Source organism: Colossoma macropomum, unplaced genomic scaffold (assembly GCF_904425465.1).
Source record: "Colossoma macropomum unplaced genomic scaffold, Colossoma_macropomum, whole genome shotgun sequence".
NCBI classification, from domain to species: domain Eukaryota; kingdom Metazoa; phylum Chordata; class Actinopteri; order Characiformes; family Serrasalmidae; genus Colossoma; species Colossoma macropomum.
This window is the reverse complement of record NW_023494792.1, coordinates 49,115,667-49,131,518: the sequence shown is the minus strand read 5'-3', so window position 1 is coordinate 49,131,518 and position 15,852 is coordinate 49,115,667. Positions and strand designations below refer to the sequence as shown.

At 38.1% G+C, this 15,852-nt stretch overlaps 1 protein-coding gene across 1 annotated transcript in view; it reads right to left on the bottom strand.

The window, feature by feature from the left end:
* rassf3 (Ras association domain family member 3) overlaps positions 1-15,295 on the bottom strand; it is a 50,321-nt gene extending 35,026 nt beyond the window's left edge. The window contains exons 1-2 of the mRNA XM_036577442.1: positions 15,229-15,295; positions 10,465-10,583 (exon numbers count right to left, since the gene is read on the bottom strand). Of these exons, the coding sequence (XP_036433335.1) occupies positions 10,465-10,583; positions 15,229-15,292 (183 nt within the window). The 5' untranslated portion in view covers positions 15,293-15,295. The remainder of the gene's footprint in view (positions 1-10,464; positions 10,584-15,228) is intronic.
* Between the last annotated feature and the right edge of the window lie 557 nt (positions 15,296-15,852).

Sequence of the window (15,852 nt, the reverse complement as noted above, 5' to 3'; positions counted from 1 at the left end):
AGGAGCCAAGCCCCCATCAACGCTTCACCAAGGATAAACACACAAACACACCGAGCTCAGTGTATTCGGAGCTGGAAGTCTCTTGAGATGGAAATCACAGCTCCTACAGCCAAACCCCACAGACCCAGACAGACACCGAAGACTAAATACAAGGTAACTAAACCACAGCTGCTGTTAACACAATAGCAAATGGAGTTCAGGACACGTTCCGTCTTGCCTTGTGATGAATACACACAGGATCAGTGGGCTTTTGTAGCCTTTGAAAACAACCTGTCTGTCCAACTACACTCCGTAATCAGTGGCACTGTAGACACATTTAGATGCCTGTGTGATGCTCCGAAGCCCACACGGTCCGCACGTGGAGGAAGCAAACGCGTTCTTCATCTTGAATTCTGGTCTTAAAAAATAAACAGTGAGAGATTTCTTGCCAATGCAGCTGGATTTAAGGTGGCTTCTGTAAACACGAGGGTTCACTCAAACTCTACAGATTAAATATACAATACTTCCTTGATTTGATTTTGCCAGGAGGGGAAGGATACAGATTTAAGATAATGATGGACTGGATTACAAATCTGACCTGAAAGTATGCACTTCCATACTCATAAGCCTTTTAAAAAAAAGCTACTGCTATTGGAAATATTACATTCTTTGCATAAATTTTGCAAAAACAAATCATGATAATACTACTTCCTAAGTCCTCCACTCAAGCAAAAGATGCTGTTGGATAAGCTGTATATGTAGCCCTACCGGAATCATTGGCTAAGCAGCCACACTTACTTAATAAAATCTTACACTTTATAATACCCTTGGATATCAGTAACACTTATGTTATTTTACGATTATTACATATCAATAAATAGTCATGGTTATTTTAACTGCAACAGATTAACGTGTTTTCCAATACTGTGTGTCAATTTTGTAAAACTACAGCTTACATTTCCATACGGGAATGGGTTGTTAAAACTTATATGTGGAAATATACAAGGAGGAGGGGATCCAATACCTCTAAGCTCTATGTAATGATTGTCCGCAGCCAAATCACAGCCTTAATGTTATTCGCTATTTGCTAAACTCCCTCGCATGTTCTGTTGTTTAATTATTACTGAGTCACACATGGCAACCTCATATCTCCATTTTCGTCATGTTTCAGTTTGACATAATTTAAAAATTCATGTTGGCCTTTACATTGTATGTAAATTTCATGATAAATAGACCAGAATTACTTCGAAAAAAGTCTGGTTCCACTGACTTATATTTAATGTTTTCCATCTCCTGTAAAGTTGTCATTTTGGAGATACAAGGTTTTGTTCCGTCAGCAGTGACATACAGAATGCATTTAGAATACATGGAGAATACATTTATACATCTTGGTAAGGTACATGTGAAAAATCTTTTTTATTTTAGATCACACTGTTTACTCTTACTAGTTTTCATGGTGTCATTCTTCTGTTAACACATTACATGAAAAAATTGCTTATAATTAAAATGAAGTTCTGAAAATTCTCATTTTTTTGTTTTTTTACCACCTGCTTCGTCCACTGCTGCTCCCACAGTCCCCAGTCCAGTACCACACGGATGCTAACTTATCACTCATGTATCAAACATATCCACTACTGAGGAGATTATTAGTTTAAACATCCCTCAAAAGAGTTTAGTAACACTGAGATTAAGGATTGATATTGATTTATCAGTCTATTGAGGCTTTAGCAGGAACTGGTTTGTAAAGAAGCCATTAATTGAGGTCCTCTTAAGAGTCTGTCTAACAAACATATTGGCTACATTGCTGATATTGAAATACTTACTAAACACGAACTGATGGTGATTCTTTTGAAGATTGCATTTTTTTTGTAATTTATTGAGTAGGTATTCCAGAAGTATTTTTTTTTGAAAATGTAAAAAGTAACTACATTCTGAATACTGAATATGTAACTCGGACTGAATACAGATACTAAATTTATGTATTCTGAATACTTATTATCAATACTTGTATTCCGTTACGTCCCAACCATGTGACTCATCTTACTGTATTAGTATGAGGATCTGAAAGTGAGGTGAGCCATCATAAACTGCACCACTTCACAGTTCTTAGGAAAAGGGATGTTATTACAGCAAGAGATTTAGGGGCACAGGGTAACACTTTCCAAGTCAAACCACTGAAGAAACAATGCTGAACTTTCCAATTCTGGAGTGGATACAGCTGAGTTTAATTCAGGCTTTCAGATTGTGGCCAAGGCTGGTAGCAATTAAACAGCACTCACTTATTCACACATGGCACGGTTAAACTTAAATTTCCATGGAAAGGCATTTCATTAGTTTGATCAAGGAGGATCTACAGCAGCAGTCAGCTAATGTGCCTGTCAGTCAGTTCCAGCATAGTAGGATTCTGTGGTTCTAGTGTAAAAAACTCCCCTTCTGCTCTGTTTGTCCAAAAAGCCCTTTCTCAGGACCCTGGGACTTTAAAACCACTGCTGTGTGTTCTTTCACCTATTGTGATGCCAAGTCAACATGTGACATAACAATGGAGGAAAGAGCTAAGAGTAAAAGTGGGCAATATTACGATATGGTACTAATAGAGTGCCATAGTAATAAATTATGTTACAATGTACTTTTCTGAGTATATCATGGGTATCAGTACTTCTTTAGTCCAGATAGAGTTTGTAAGCAAAAACAACTAGTGTAGTAACTACATAAACGGCATAGTAACATGATTTGATGCCAGCTCATTTTATAGTGTCTTATTATTTCATATATTTGATCAATTGTTGTGATTTTTCTTGGTGTTTCTACTAAATGTTAATTTGTGCAAATGCATGTGCTCATTTTTGTCCACTCCAACCTCAAGAAAACTAAATATCATGATACATATCATGCAGAATAGGAGGTTAGTGTTCTCCTCCAAGCATATTGAGCTGCCCAGTGACTGCATTAGCAGTAGTTTGAAAATATGTGGTGGTGCTCGAAGGAAGCATATGCTAACCTTCACCCTCCTAATTTGTGACAGAGGCGTAGCTAAGAAGTGGCCAGTGCCAACCTAGAATGAAGCATGGCCACCCTTCTGGCCACTAAAGTTACATAGAGTGAGACAGTCAACCATCACCAGTCAGCCATCATCAATAAAGCATCAGTTATGCTTTAAGGTGAAAATCTGCCACCAGTGTAGTTACCAGTTAAGAGAGTATCATGAGACCGCATTTAATAATTAGCTTATCTTGCTGTGATAGGCTAATTTACTCAGCAAATGAGTGAATGTGCACTAGGTCAGCAGCGCTGCTCTGTGAGCTATATTATGAAGTAGGCTATTTGATAGTAAGTTATGTTAACTATCAAAAACTAGTCTGCTACAATCATCTATCATGCCAAATAATTACTTTTTACAACTGAATATATGCATGTGTTGTAGGTCACCTTATACAGTGCTGTCTGCTTTCTAATCATTAGACTCATGTATAACTTGTAGTGAACGCAACCTAAATCAATAACTTCTATGGTCTGTCTATATGAAATGTTTTTCTTAATGTTGTGCAGTGAAAAAGTGACGAATTGAATTTACTTGATTCTAATGCATAATTACTTCATGAATGACTAAACTACGTTAACAGTTTTGTTTACTTTCGGCAGTAGTTGAACTGATAAAATATTTTATTCACATGAAAAATACAGAGAGATTTATTTCTATAGAGAGAAAAGGCTGCACCAATTTTATGCCATTTTTATACATATTTTATTTTTAATAATACTTCATTATTATTATTATTATTATTATTTTTTATTTATAAGCAGCATGTCACCTCAATAGAATCTCTGGGTGTTACCTGGCCAGCCTATTCTAAAAGTTCCAGCTACACCCCTGTTGTGTAATACTGAAAAACCTTGCACAGTGTTTTTCAAACTGTAGGTCATAACCTCCTGTTTTATGAGTTTAAGCGGCTGCGCACCGTGTGCACAGTCACGCACATTTAAAATGCAGTTATTGAGTGCAAAGTGAACGGCAATTAGAGGGATGTGCTGATGGTAGAGAGCTGAATGGTTTACATCTATATTCAGAACAAACAAGTGTTATTATTTTATTATTTTTCTATCCCACAACCTCATTAATGTAGGCCTATGCTTACTTCCTTTTTTGTTCATGGTCTACCATAGGGCAAACACTATGCGTACATGTGGTCCTGCCATGAAAAAGTTTGGGAACCCCTGGCCTAGCAGCAAACAGGTGGAGTGGACATGATAAAATTGGGGAGAAAGATGGGTAAAATTAAAAAAAAGCTCAACCTGCTTTGTGAGCAGCTAGCTGCAGCACTGGCCGAGGTTTGTTTTAGCTCTGTTGCACTGACTGTACTGAGCTGCGTAATCAAGCCAACAGTACCTGCTGAAGGACAGCAGTGCGTGTGAAAGTTAGATGAAGTGCTTACAACATAGCACCCTGCTGTGGATAATTCTGACCTAGTTAAATGGATGAAGAGAAGACAAAGAGGCGGGATTAGGCTTGAGGACAGACAGACAACCTGACTCTAGTCTACATCTGGGAACATATTACTAACATATGAATGAAGGGTGCTTTCAAGATTTCCATGGCAGTAGTAAGTGATGTCTAATCACTGTATAATGTTAGCATTCCTTATCGAAACATGAAACTTCTTCCCAGTGTTTAACTTTCCCAAAACTGAACAAACTGAACAAACCAGGGAGCATATAGAATCAAACAGGCCCTAGCACTGAAAATACAAGGAAGCACTGAATTGACTAGATTCAAATGTTTGCGTCATTCCACATGAACAAGATACATCAACACAATTACATGCTAATAAGCAAGAGTGAAACACCACAGTGAAAGTGAGTTTTACTACAAAACTATTATGTAATATTCAGAACTAAACACCGGAAAAAAGGTAAGCGAATCTATGTTTGGCAGCTTGACCATAAACCTGCTACATAATAAAAGCTGACTGAATTTTAGAACCCATGGATTGCCAGACTGTGTCACAGGACAGTTTATTAAGCCTGACTGAAAGAGCAATGCCACTCACATTCAGGCCAAATAATGTTCCATGCTTCTCCCAATAATGGTAAATTTCTTCTAAAAATATTACAGCAACACTTTTGTGCATATCAATCACGCGTGTGCTGGTCAGCAACAGTGGGAAAAAAAAAAAAACATCTCTGTGATGACCTCCAGATCTAATAATGACCAGAGCCAAATAAAATCAGTCTAACTAAATCAGCCACTAAATAAAGACAAAGTAAAGACTAAAATATCTCTCTGCACGCACATGCACTATTAAAATATTCCCAAAACACACATACAAAACACACTGTAGTGTAAGACTGATACCTGTTATGCCTTAGCACATGCAAGTCCGAAACAGCACTACCTACTGAGTATCTGGTTAACTCATTACTGTGGTGAAACAAATTCCTGTATATAAGTGTTTACAATTTTTTTACATTTATAGCATTTGGCAGAAGCTCTTGTCCAGTGCAACTTACAGTTTAATCATGTTACAGAGGTGGGATGTTAAGTCATGTTAAGTGTTAGGAGTTTTGTATGTAGTACTGATTACAGTAGTAAGTTTTCTTTGAGTACTACTTTTCCTTACGACACCCTGTATGTTCGTCTCCACCTTCGATATATTTGTAAAATACTTTTTAGGCCAAAATCTAACATGAAGAATGCAATAAAACAATGTCTCAGATGTCAAGCAACATATTTTGTACAGCAAAATTCTGTAAGGTAGCTTTTAGAGGCTTTACAAAGTTTGGTTCCCATCACCACCTCTGTGAAAAACTGTGATCCAGAACTTTTCTCTGCAGTGAGTTTGTTTACATCTCAATTAAATTATGCAAAAATTCAGTCCAGTTCCCCTTTAATAATACATTTACGTATGCACTGAAGTTTGATGTTGTTATTGTAATTGATCTTAATGTAATTTATCACCATTTTACCCTAAAATTACTGTAATAAATGACCTCTTGTAGTTTGCTGCTTTATTATACATCCTAACAACGCAAAAATCACTTCCAATACAATGGATATTCAACATTAAAAAGGCTTTAACACATATTCCCTCTATTTGGCTCTTGAATCATCTTTATTTGCTTCATATAGCTCAGAGAACCAGGTAAACTACTTAAACCTTTGAGGCTAAAATATATTTACTTTCTATCTATTTGAACCAAACAAACTGCAAACTTATATAAAAGACTTTATTTTGGCATGTCATATAATCTGGTCTTAATTTGCCAGTTTGTTTGTGTATCAGATTCTGTGAGATTTTAGATGAGGTGAAACTTTAGGACAGACTGCCACAGAGGAAACTAATTTAGATGGAGACACACACAGTTACACAATATGAAGCCTGGTCTGTGCGTCTTCTGTCTGTTTGGGAGCCATACAGCCGTGTGGTTGGTGTGGTCAGGTTTACACAGGGCCTCCTAGAGTCTGGAGCACAATCCCTGCCTAAACCTTTCCCAGCCCGCCTGCCAAAAAGCTAACAGCACTTCCACACGAAGATGAAACTCTCAGCAGCATGAAACTACACTTGCCTTTCTTTGCAAACACAAAGCCACAGAGGAGCTGTTTAAGGTCTTAACATGGTAACAAACAGCGCTGACTTCAGCATTTATTAAGAATTAATAAATTTGACTTTTACAGTTAAGCATTTGTTTTTCATTTCTAGCTTTCTGCCTTCGACTATTTACAGCCATGCAGTAATGTAATGCACTGTAATTAGATTCAGATTTTTTATGGCTTGTCACAGACCACCTGGAAAGTTTGTGACACCGTATATATGAGTACCAGGCTGTGCTGTGCCACAGGCATCCTGTGGCTGTTTCCTGAAGGGAAACTCTCTCTTTCCTGCATCTGTCTGCTTCTTCCTCTCCTCTGAATCAAATTTACACCTCTGTCTTTCTCCAAAAGTCTGAGAGAATGCTCCTGTTCTGCATTCTTTCTAGTTTACATAATATATTTTCTAAGCCACTTATCCTTCTGGGTCGTGGGGGGAAAACAGAGCCTATTCCAGCAGTCATTGGGCAGAAGGCAGGAAACACCCTAGACAGGTCACCAGGCCATCGCAGGGCAGACAGACAGACATATGCATTCACACACACAATCACACCTAGGGGCAATTTAGCAAGTCCAATTGGCCTGACTGCATGTCTTTGGACTGTGGGAGGAAACCAGAGGGAAGAACATGCAAACTACATCTAATATATCTAATTAATAAAGTTTTTCATTGCAAATTAAATGATTAGCATAACAATTTTAGTGAAAAGTAGAAAGTGTTTAAATGCTTACATGAATTTCAGAATTTCGTACTGTTTGCTATCTCCCTTTAATTAATGACAGCATGCACTCAAGCTGGCATGGAATCCGTAAGTTTGTGCAAAAGCCTCTGACGAGCAGATCAAATCCACCTGAGAGTTGTCTGAACACGTGCTTCAGTGGAAGGAATAAGACTAAAAAACTGACCTTTTAAGACAGGAGTGTCAAACTGGAGACCTTCCGGGCCAAAGTGCTGCAGAGATTAGTGTTTACCCTCTTCTAATGCTCTGAATTCAGTTCATGAGGGCCTTGCTAGCTAATTAGCTGAAGAGCCGAATCAGGCGTGTTTAATTAGGCATTGCTGAAGTCTGCAGTGTTTGGCCCACAAGGACTTAAGGCTGATGCATGTTTTAAGGCCTTAACCTGGTCAATTTCACAAATTTGACATAAAAATAGTGAATTTCTTCTTCATTCTCTTGTCATAAACCTTTCCTTGTTTTATTTTTTTTCAAGATTCTAAAACTTTGTTGTTTATTTCCAGATTAAAATAAAAAATTTTATGTGGTCTCAGACTTGGATTCCAGTGCATAATCTGCACTAGTATGGTGTCACACAACAATATTGATTTTTAGTTTCAGTGTTATTTATAGAAATCAAAACTTTGTAACTGCAAGGTATCACTTACTGAATGCATCAAATTACTTTGAAAGAACAGTTAAAACTAAATAAGAGCAAGTTTCCCCTCTGGAAGTGTGTTTTTTATTTGGTTAACATTTCATTTACAATAATATGTAAAGTTCCCTTTGATGCAATTTTAAGACAGCAGCGGTCACCAACCCTGGTCCTGAAGATTTACCTTGCCATGGAGTCTAATTCCAACCACAATTTGCCACACCTGCGCCAGCTAAAGACCACCGTCTGATGTCCTGGTGTGCCTGGATCAGATGCATTAATGTCAAGTAAAGGAGGAAAAGCATGTTAGATGCAGGTTGGAACTAAACTCTCCAGGAAAACAGATCTCCAGGAGGAGGTTTGGTGATCTACAATGAGCTTGTATGACATTTTTTGAGCACACTCTACTCAGGAAGCATAGAGTCATTGAATTAATTAATCCAGACTTAAAGGGGAATTCCATAGATTTTTCAAAAATTCTGCATCATTCAATCCTTGAGATGAAAACAGTCAATCAAAGCAACAATCTGAATGTTTTGACAGCTTTAATTACAACATCAAACAGCAGGAAAAAACATCAAGAAGGATCCTCTCTCTGAAAAGAATGTCTTCCAAAATAAATGTCTATTTATAGTACTGGCTTTTTAATCATAGAGTGTGGCTTCACTGTAACACTGATTGTGCTTGACACTCAGATCTTCCATCTCAAAGAACTGCTTCTGATGGTGACTTTATGCTGCTGTGTAGATCTTTTGTCTTTACTGTCTCTGGGGCATGTAAGGAGAGAGGTTAGGGCTCAGTCCACCAGGACGTTTGTATTAAGTTTATAATGATAGGGCAAACGCTGGTTTCCATTTACTTTTGAACTAAAAATAATTCATTTATACAGCATATAAAAAATGCAGCTCAAGGTGTTTCACCAAAAGTGTGGAAGTAAGTGTTGTTAAAGTAATGCAGGCCAGTCTAACTGTGTATTGCAGTATAACTGCTGTATAGTATTTTGCAGCCCGAACACAAACATGGCTGTTCCACAGTTAGAAGGACACACACAGCTGAAACCTCACCCTGTCCTGATGGGAATGTGTGGACCCCACCCATATTTAACCCTAAATTACAAACCAACACACTGAAAACTACATGTACCCAATGTGTCTTCTCTATCTGTGTTAAACACTGTATTACACGGACACTAACAAACTAACAAACAGCAGTACATCAGGTGGAAACTTTGTAAGGAAAAGAAAATACTAACATTTTTCACTAAAATTTCTTTTCCAAGCACCTGACCCCTGGTCAGCTTCTCATCTATTACCAGTTTTGCCTTGAATACCTGAATACTTGATGCATTCCCCTGAATCAAGTAAATTCAAATTGAAAGGAAATTAAATGAATCAAAATGAAAAGGAAATGAAAGCAGAGTTACACCTACAAGTGACCATTCCAGACATATCCACAAGGTACACTTAAATTTATTTGGTTTTCCCACACTAAGACCCCACTAAGCAGAGCCGGTTTAGCGTGGATGCCACACATACCACACCAGGCAGTGAGCCGACAGGGTTACACACACACAAACTCTCCGCACAGGCCAATCTCACCATCCACTACAGTCCATCTATGTATTTGTCACATGAGTGCCTAGTGCCTTATAAGTGGTAAATACTGCAGGCCTTTCATTTCGCTTGAAAGTGTTTTTGAGGAGCCAGCTGGCCTTTTCCTGCATAACCAACTGAAATTTCCTGCTTCTGAAAAATACCCATTGTTATTGTAGATTTGGGAAGTGAAAATATATATTGGAGCAAGAGTGTGTACGTGCGTGAGTGCGTTCCTATGGCACTAAATAACAGGTTATCATGGTTAAGCTGAAGCAGTTACCGCATACACATTACAGAGAGCAGTTAACTGCAGGCTTTAGAAGGGCCAGTAATTGCAATGGTCAGGTCCAGGGATGAGCCCCAGCCCATACACACCCATTCAAGGAAAATCATTACTGCATGTTCAGCTCTCCTAATAGTGGGGAAAAGTGTTAAAAACCTTCTGCGAGATTAGTGTGAACATAATTCTATTAATAAGAGTTAAAATAATGCCAACACTATAATTCCATAATTCAGTGGTGACTTGAAGTCAACATTAATTAGGATGTACCATTCATTACAGTGAAACATACAGAAACATTCTGGGTGTTGATATTATAGAGCACATGTGTGAGGCTCCAGTCCTCGCGGGCCAACACACTACAGACTTCAGCACACTGCCTCATTAAACACACCTGATTCAGCTCATCAGCTATTTAGCAAGGCCCAGAAGGTCCCCAGTTTGACATGCCTGTTGTAGAAGCTGCAGCAATTGTGTGAGCTTTTACTCCCCCTTGTGGTCACTGCTAGTTATTACCAGTAAAAATTAAAGGTGACTGTGTTATACACTACCAAGAAATCACTTAAAGAAATTAATAGAAGTTAAAACCAAATGTGTTATCATTAGGTACATATCACAAATACATAAACACACACATTCACAAGCAGCAGACTCACGCCGTGTGAAGACTGGTTGTTGTTGAGGTGGTCTTGGCTGAGCGGACTGAGCGAGCTGTTTGGATGGCAGTCGAGGGTGACCCGGTCACGACACTGAGCATGACAGGTGTACTTACAACCTGAAGAAGAGAAGAGAAGATAAGAGAATGAGATGAAAGAACAAGAGAAGAGAACAGAAAAGAAGAGAAGAGAATCAGATGAACAAGGAAGAGTATACAAGAAAAACAGAGAAGAAGAGAGAAGAGAATGAAATAAGAGGATAAAAGTAAAAACAGATAAGAGAATGAGATGAAAGAATAAGAAGAACAATAGAAGAGAATGATATGAAAGAAGAAGAGAAGAGAAGAGAATGAGATGAAAGAGGAAGAGAAGAGAATGAGATGAAAGAATAAGAAGAACAATAGAAGAGAATGATATGAAAGAAGAAGAGAAGAGAATGAGATGAAAGAGGAAGAGAAGAGAAGAGAAGAGAATGAGATGGAAGAAGAAGAGGAGAGAAGAGAAGAGAAGAGAAGAGAAAAGAAGAGAAGAGAAGAGAAGAGAAGAGAAGAGAAGAGAAGAGAGGAGAAGAGAACCAAATTACTTTCTAATGTAAAGTGCTTGTGTAGACTGAAGATTGTTCAGCACATTCACAGCTCTTTCAGTTGAGTTATCAAGGACAGCAGGCAGGGAGAACCCACAGCATCACTTTGCATAATATGTAAATACTGCAACGAAAGCACAGGTAACTTTCAGGAACACTTACCTGCCAAACAAAGACAAAGATAATACACACTGCACTGATGACCCAACGAGGCCTCAGAAACTTCCAACATCAACCAACATCTATATTCCCACTAGATGTTACATTTGTGTTTAAAGGTTCGTTTGAGAATCACACCAAGCATGAGGCAGAGATTTGGTCACATCACTCATTCATATGGATAGATCTTCTCATTAATCCTGAACATTGAAGTGTTACAGCAGCAACAAATACATTTATTATGAAGGAGTTACAGAACCGAAAGAATTTCAAATATGCTTACAAGAGAGACTTAAACACAAAGGGTTTACAAAGGAATTGAAAGCAGGCAAATATTTACATACCTCACAAACTGAGGTAGCTGCCCACATACATGCGTTGTCGTAGATGGGCTAATTAACGCTATGCGTACTAGGGCTGGGTACCTAAATTCAATACTTTTACGGTATCAACTAAATCTGGTTGATACTACCAGTAAGGGAGGCAACATAACATTTTATTGTTATTGTGATAATTGTTTTTGTGATACATATTATGCATTTCTAAGTATATCATGGACTTTCATCAGTACTTAAAGAACACTGACCAAGTGCATGTTTCATTACAAAGAGCATAATTAGTCCTGTACAGCTGGGATAGGCTCCAGCACCCCACCGCGACCCAGAAGGATAAGCGGTTTAGATGATGGATGGATGGATGGATAATTAGTCCTGTTTAACTGGAGTCAGTGCAGTGCAGTATGTGAAATGTAATAATCATTGTATTCACAGTTTGTAAATGTGACATCTCTAGCGCATTTTGTCTTTATGGCAAAATATCATAATTATAAGTATTGTGTATTGTGAAAATGTCTGTAAGTATTATTTTCTCCATATCACCCACTCCTAACTACAAGTGTGGAAAAATTCCAAGGCAAATTTCAATACTTTAGTAGTTGGCCTAATCAGTGAGACAATAAATATTCTTGTCCCAGAATCTACTCTGCTGATTGGCTGTCTAAATTACATTTCTCTTTTATGTTATTAATATCAGCTCGTCTTGATCAGTCCGTAATCCGTTACATCCATTAAATATTTATAAATATAAATACCATTTCAGGTACCTCACAACCCTGGTCCTGGAGGACCCCTTGCCCTGCACATTTTTGCGTATTCCTGCCAAACACAACCAGTTTTATTCAGGAAGCGTTTGTTTATTAGCAGATTATTAGCAGAACTACGTGTTTAAGCCGTGTTTTTACGTTGCATTTAAAAAAGAGAAAAAAAAAGAGTTCAGGAATCAGTATTGAAGTCAAGATATGAGTATTGTTATCAATATTGAAAAACTAGTTTTCAAACTTTATCCAGTGCTGTTGTGTGTCACGCTTTATTTGGATGGTCCTCTATAGATGATCTACAGATACTTAAATTATTAACAAACTCTCTGGCCATAACATTATGGTTAGGGTTAAGTTTAGGAGTAGGTGTAGGTTTTGCCTTGAGGTTAGGGTTAGGGATAGGGTTAGGGACAGATTTAATACAATCCTCTACACTCAGTTTCAAGTTCAATTACATTTAATAGATATTTAGTTGAATGTTACTTAAAGGTATACTGAACATCCACAAAGCATCTACTGTGCACCACCCTAGTAAAGTTTTACCTGTGTATGTAGTACTAAGATAGTCACAGACGTGAGTTAAGTCAGGTCTGATACTCCTTGTATTCTAATATCCTACATGATGGCTGGTGGCCAGCAACCCACTCTGAACACTCTGAAACAGATGGATTCAGTAAGACAGAGAGGAGGGGAGGGTGCGGTACGCGTCGTCCTCTGCTTACAAAGCCCAGCACACTGGATACACTGAGACGGCTTCAGTAACACTGACGTAGAGCAGCTCTCAATCAGAATCAGGGTTGGCTTTATTGGTTAAGAGGTCAAGGAAATTGTCTTGGCAGAGCTCACAAGACAAACATAAAAGCTATATCCAGTTACATTATTAATATGTTGGTTAGAAGAACACAGGTTTGCTTCCTGACTTTTTGGTGCACTCCAGCCACTGGATTTGTTAAATTTCATCAGCAGCACACCTGATTTAATTTAATGAAGGACTGATTAGCTAAAGCAGTAAATATATGGGGTTTCCTTAAGAAGAGCTTAGGAAATCAGTAAGCTAACACACTCACACACATGAAGTCAAATATAACTATAACTTAATACAGTATACAGTGACATACAGCAATATTACATACAAAAATAGAAATGTACAAAATGTATGTGCAGACAGAATAATACTGTGTGCACATTTAACACTATACACACTACTGTAGAGACAGCTTATAGGTAGAGACGGATGGATCAGAACAACATCAGCAGAAAATTTTGGATGGGATATTGGTGGGACAAAAAATGAATTAATTTGACCTAATCCTGTAACAAATATAAACCAAAATAACACTCTCACATTGTATGATATGATGTTGACAGCTGTATATGTCTTCCTCTGGGCTAGTAGAGTATTTGAGTAGTCTCAGCATGACAGCCTACGTTTAGACAATCATCTTAGGTGAAGAGGTCCAACTAGAAACAGCTCATTGTGCGTTTTTTAAAGAAAACAGTGGATTGGATTGTTATCAGAAAAGAAAAAATGGGATAGTGCCTACTCTACACTCCTGTAGAGGGACTACTAACTAAAACATTAAGATGTAACATGGATATTTAATGTAGTTAAACAAGTAGAATGTGGTTTTAGTCATCTTATATTGTTTGACAGAAATCAGACATTTCTAGAGATTCATCCTGAAGAGAGTTATGTTTTTGTACCATGAAACCTTTCTTTGTTCAGTTTGTTTAAGTCACATAATTCATCATTCAATCTGTATTTCTTTGATCACCTTCGAAGTGGCATTAATATAGCACTGAAGCAGGTAAATAACTCACAGTGAAAGCTAGCCAGGCTAAAGCACAACCTCTAGATGGTGGGTTTAGTTTTAAATGTAGTTATCGAACAACGGAAGCTTGGGAGGTGGAACATGCCTGAGCCCCTTCCTCCATCCGATCCCTATAAATTCACATCCTTACCTTCCGTTTCCCATGACAAAGTTCTTGCGAGTTGCAATGTTCCTCAGTTCTATGACAGCCCTACCACAATTACAAGGGGGGTCCGGCCTTCCAGCTACAGACAGAAACCACCCATGACTCCAGCCCAAGTACTCAGAGATCTCCCCCCTCCCTCAATCTGTCTTTCCTCATACTACCATCACATGTTGAAGGCACAATCCAAACTCACAAACTCAGCGTCACACAATATACACAATGAAATAAGTCCATGTGGCCCTTTAAATTTTAAACAGTGATTTTTTTTGGAATTGTTTATGCAAAGATTCTTTACAAAACGCATTACAGATGTCATGAATTAAATATATTTCAATTTTATTGCACTGATATTAGCTCTTCTCTTAATGTGGTCAAAATAAATTTGCCACGTTCAACACAGCCTCTATATTTTGATGTATATATTTTTATGTATTTAGGCTGTTAACCACGTCTAGTTTAAACAACACAGAGCTGTACTGACTTAACTGCATCTTGCATTGATTTGGCAGACTTTTAGCAATAGGCACAGCTAGTGCCTCAGTCTGATTAAAATTAACCTCACCTATGTGGTTAGTTGTAACATTTGCAATCACTCCACTTTTGGCTGATTTGTTCACAAACAGTAGGTGCTGGAAACAAAGTTTATGTTTTCTTTTGTAGCATAGATGTTCTTGTACAAAAAAAATGTTAAGCTTCCTTTAAATTATTCAGCAAAAAAAACACATTATGCATTAGTTTGTGCCTCGCTCTCCCTACTATACTGACATATCTAACATACCATAAGAAAGACATGAAATGGTAAAGCATTGTGCCATTTTTACACTGCTGTATATACTGAACACTGCTGTATATATCACATCCGTTGCACTCAGTAATGTATGAGAAAACAACGATGAACGGAGAGCAGCCATGACATTTCACACACATTATATCCTACGTTATATCCTACCTGAGGACTTGTGTTTGACTTGCTGCGTGATTTTGCCAGAAAGTTTGCACATCGCTGCTCCCATTCCAGCCCAGCAACACATTGAGACTGACTCACTCTCTCTCTCTTTTTTTTTTTCTCTCTCTCTCTCTCTCCCTGTCTTTCTCCTTAGCTCCTGCCCAGCTGATGGAAGTCCATCAGATGCAGTCCTGCCGTATACACACATTCACACATACACAGCAGATGCTGTTAACTATGCGCAATCTCAATGCAATCCCTCATCTCTCTTACAATTCAGTTTCATCTCATTTGCCTTTCTCTCCTACTCTCTCTCTCTCTCTCTCTCTCTCTGCCTGTCTCACTGCTCTCTGCTGATGTGCTGAATGGGGTGATTTGACTGTCAAATGTTCAGCTCTCTGGTCGAGCAGTGATGGACACAGAGAGAGGACCCGAGGAGAGGAGTGGTGTAAGTGCGCATTGTCAGTGTGTTTTCTTTGTCAGAGCACAAGCTGAACTAGTGCACAACCCATCCTTCACAACACTGAAGAAGATGAGATCATGTTAATTTACTCTACAGTTCACTTGTCATATTACTTTAATTATTATTACATTTAATATTACAGTGTCAAATGAAATATTATCTAC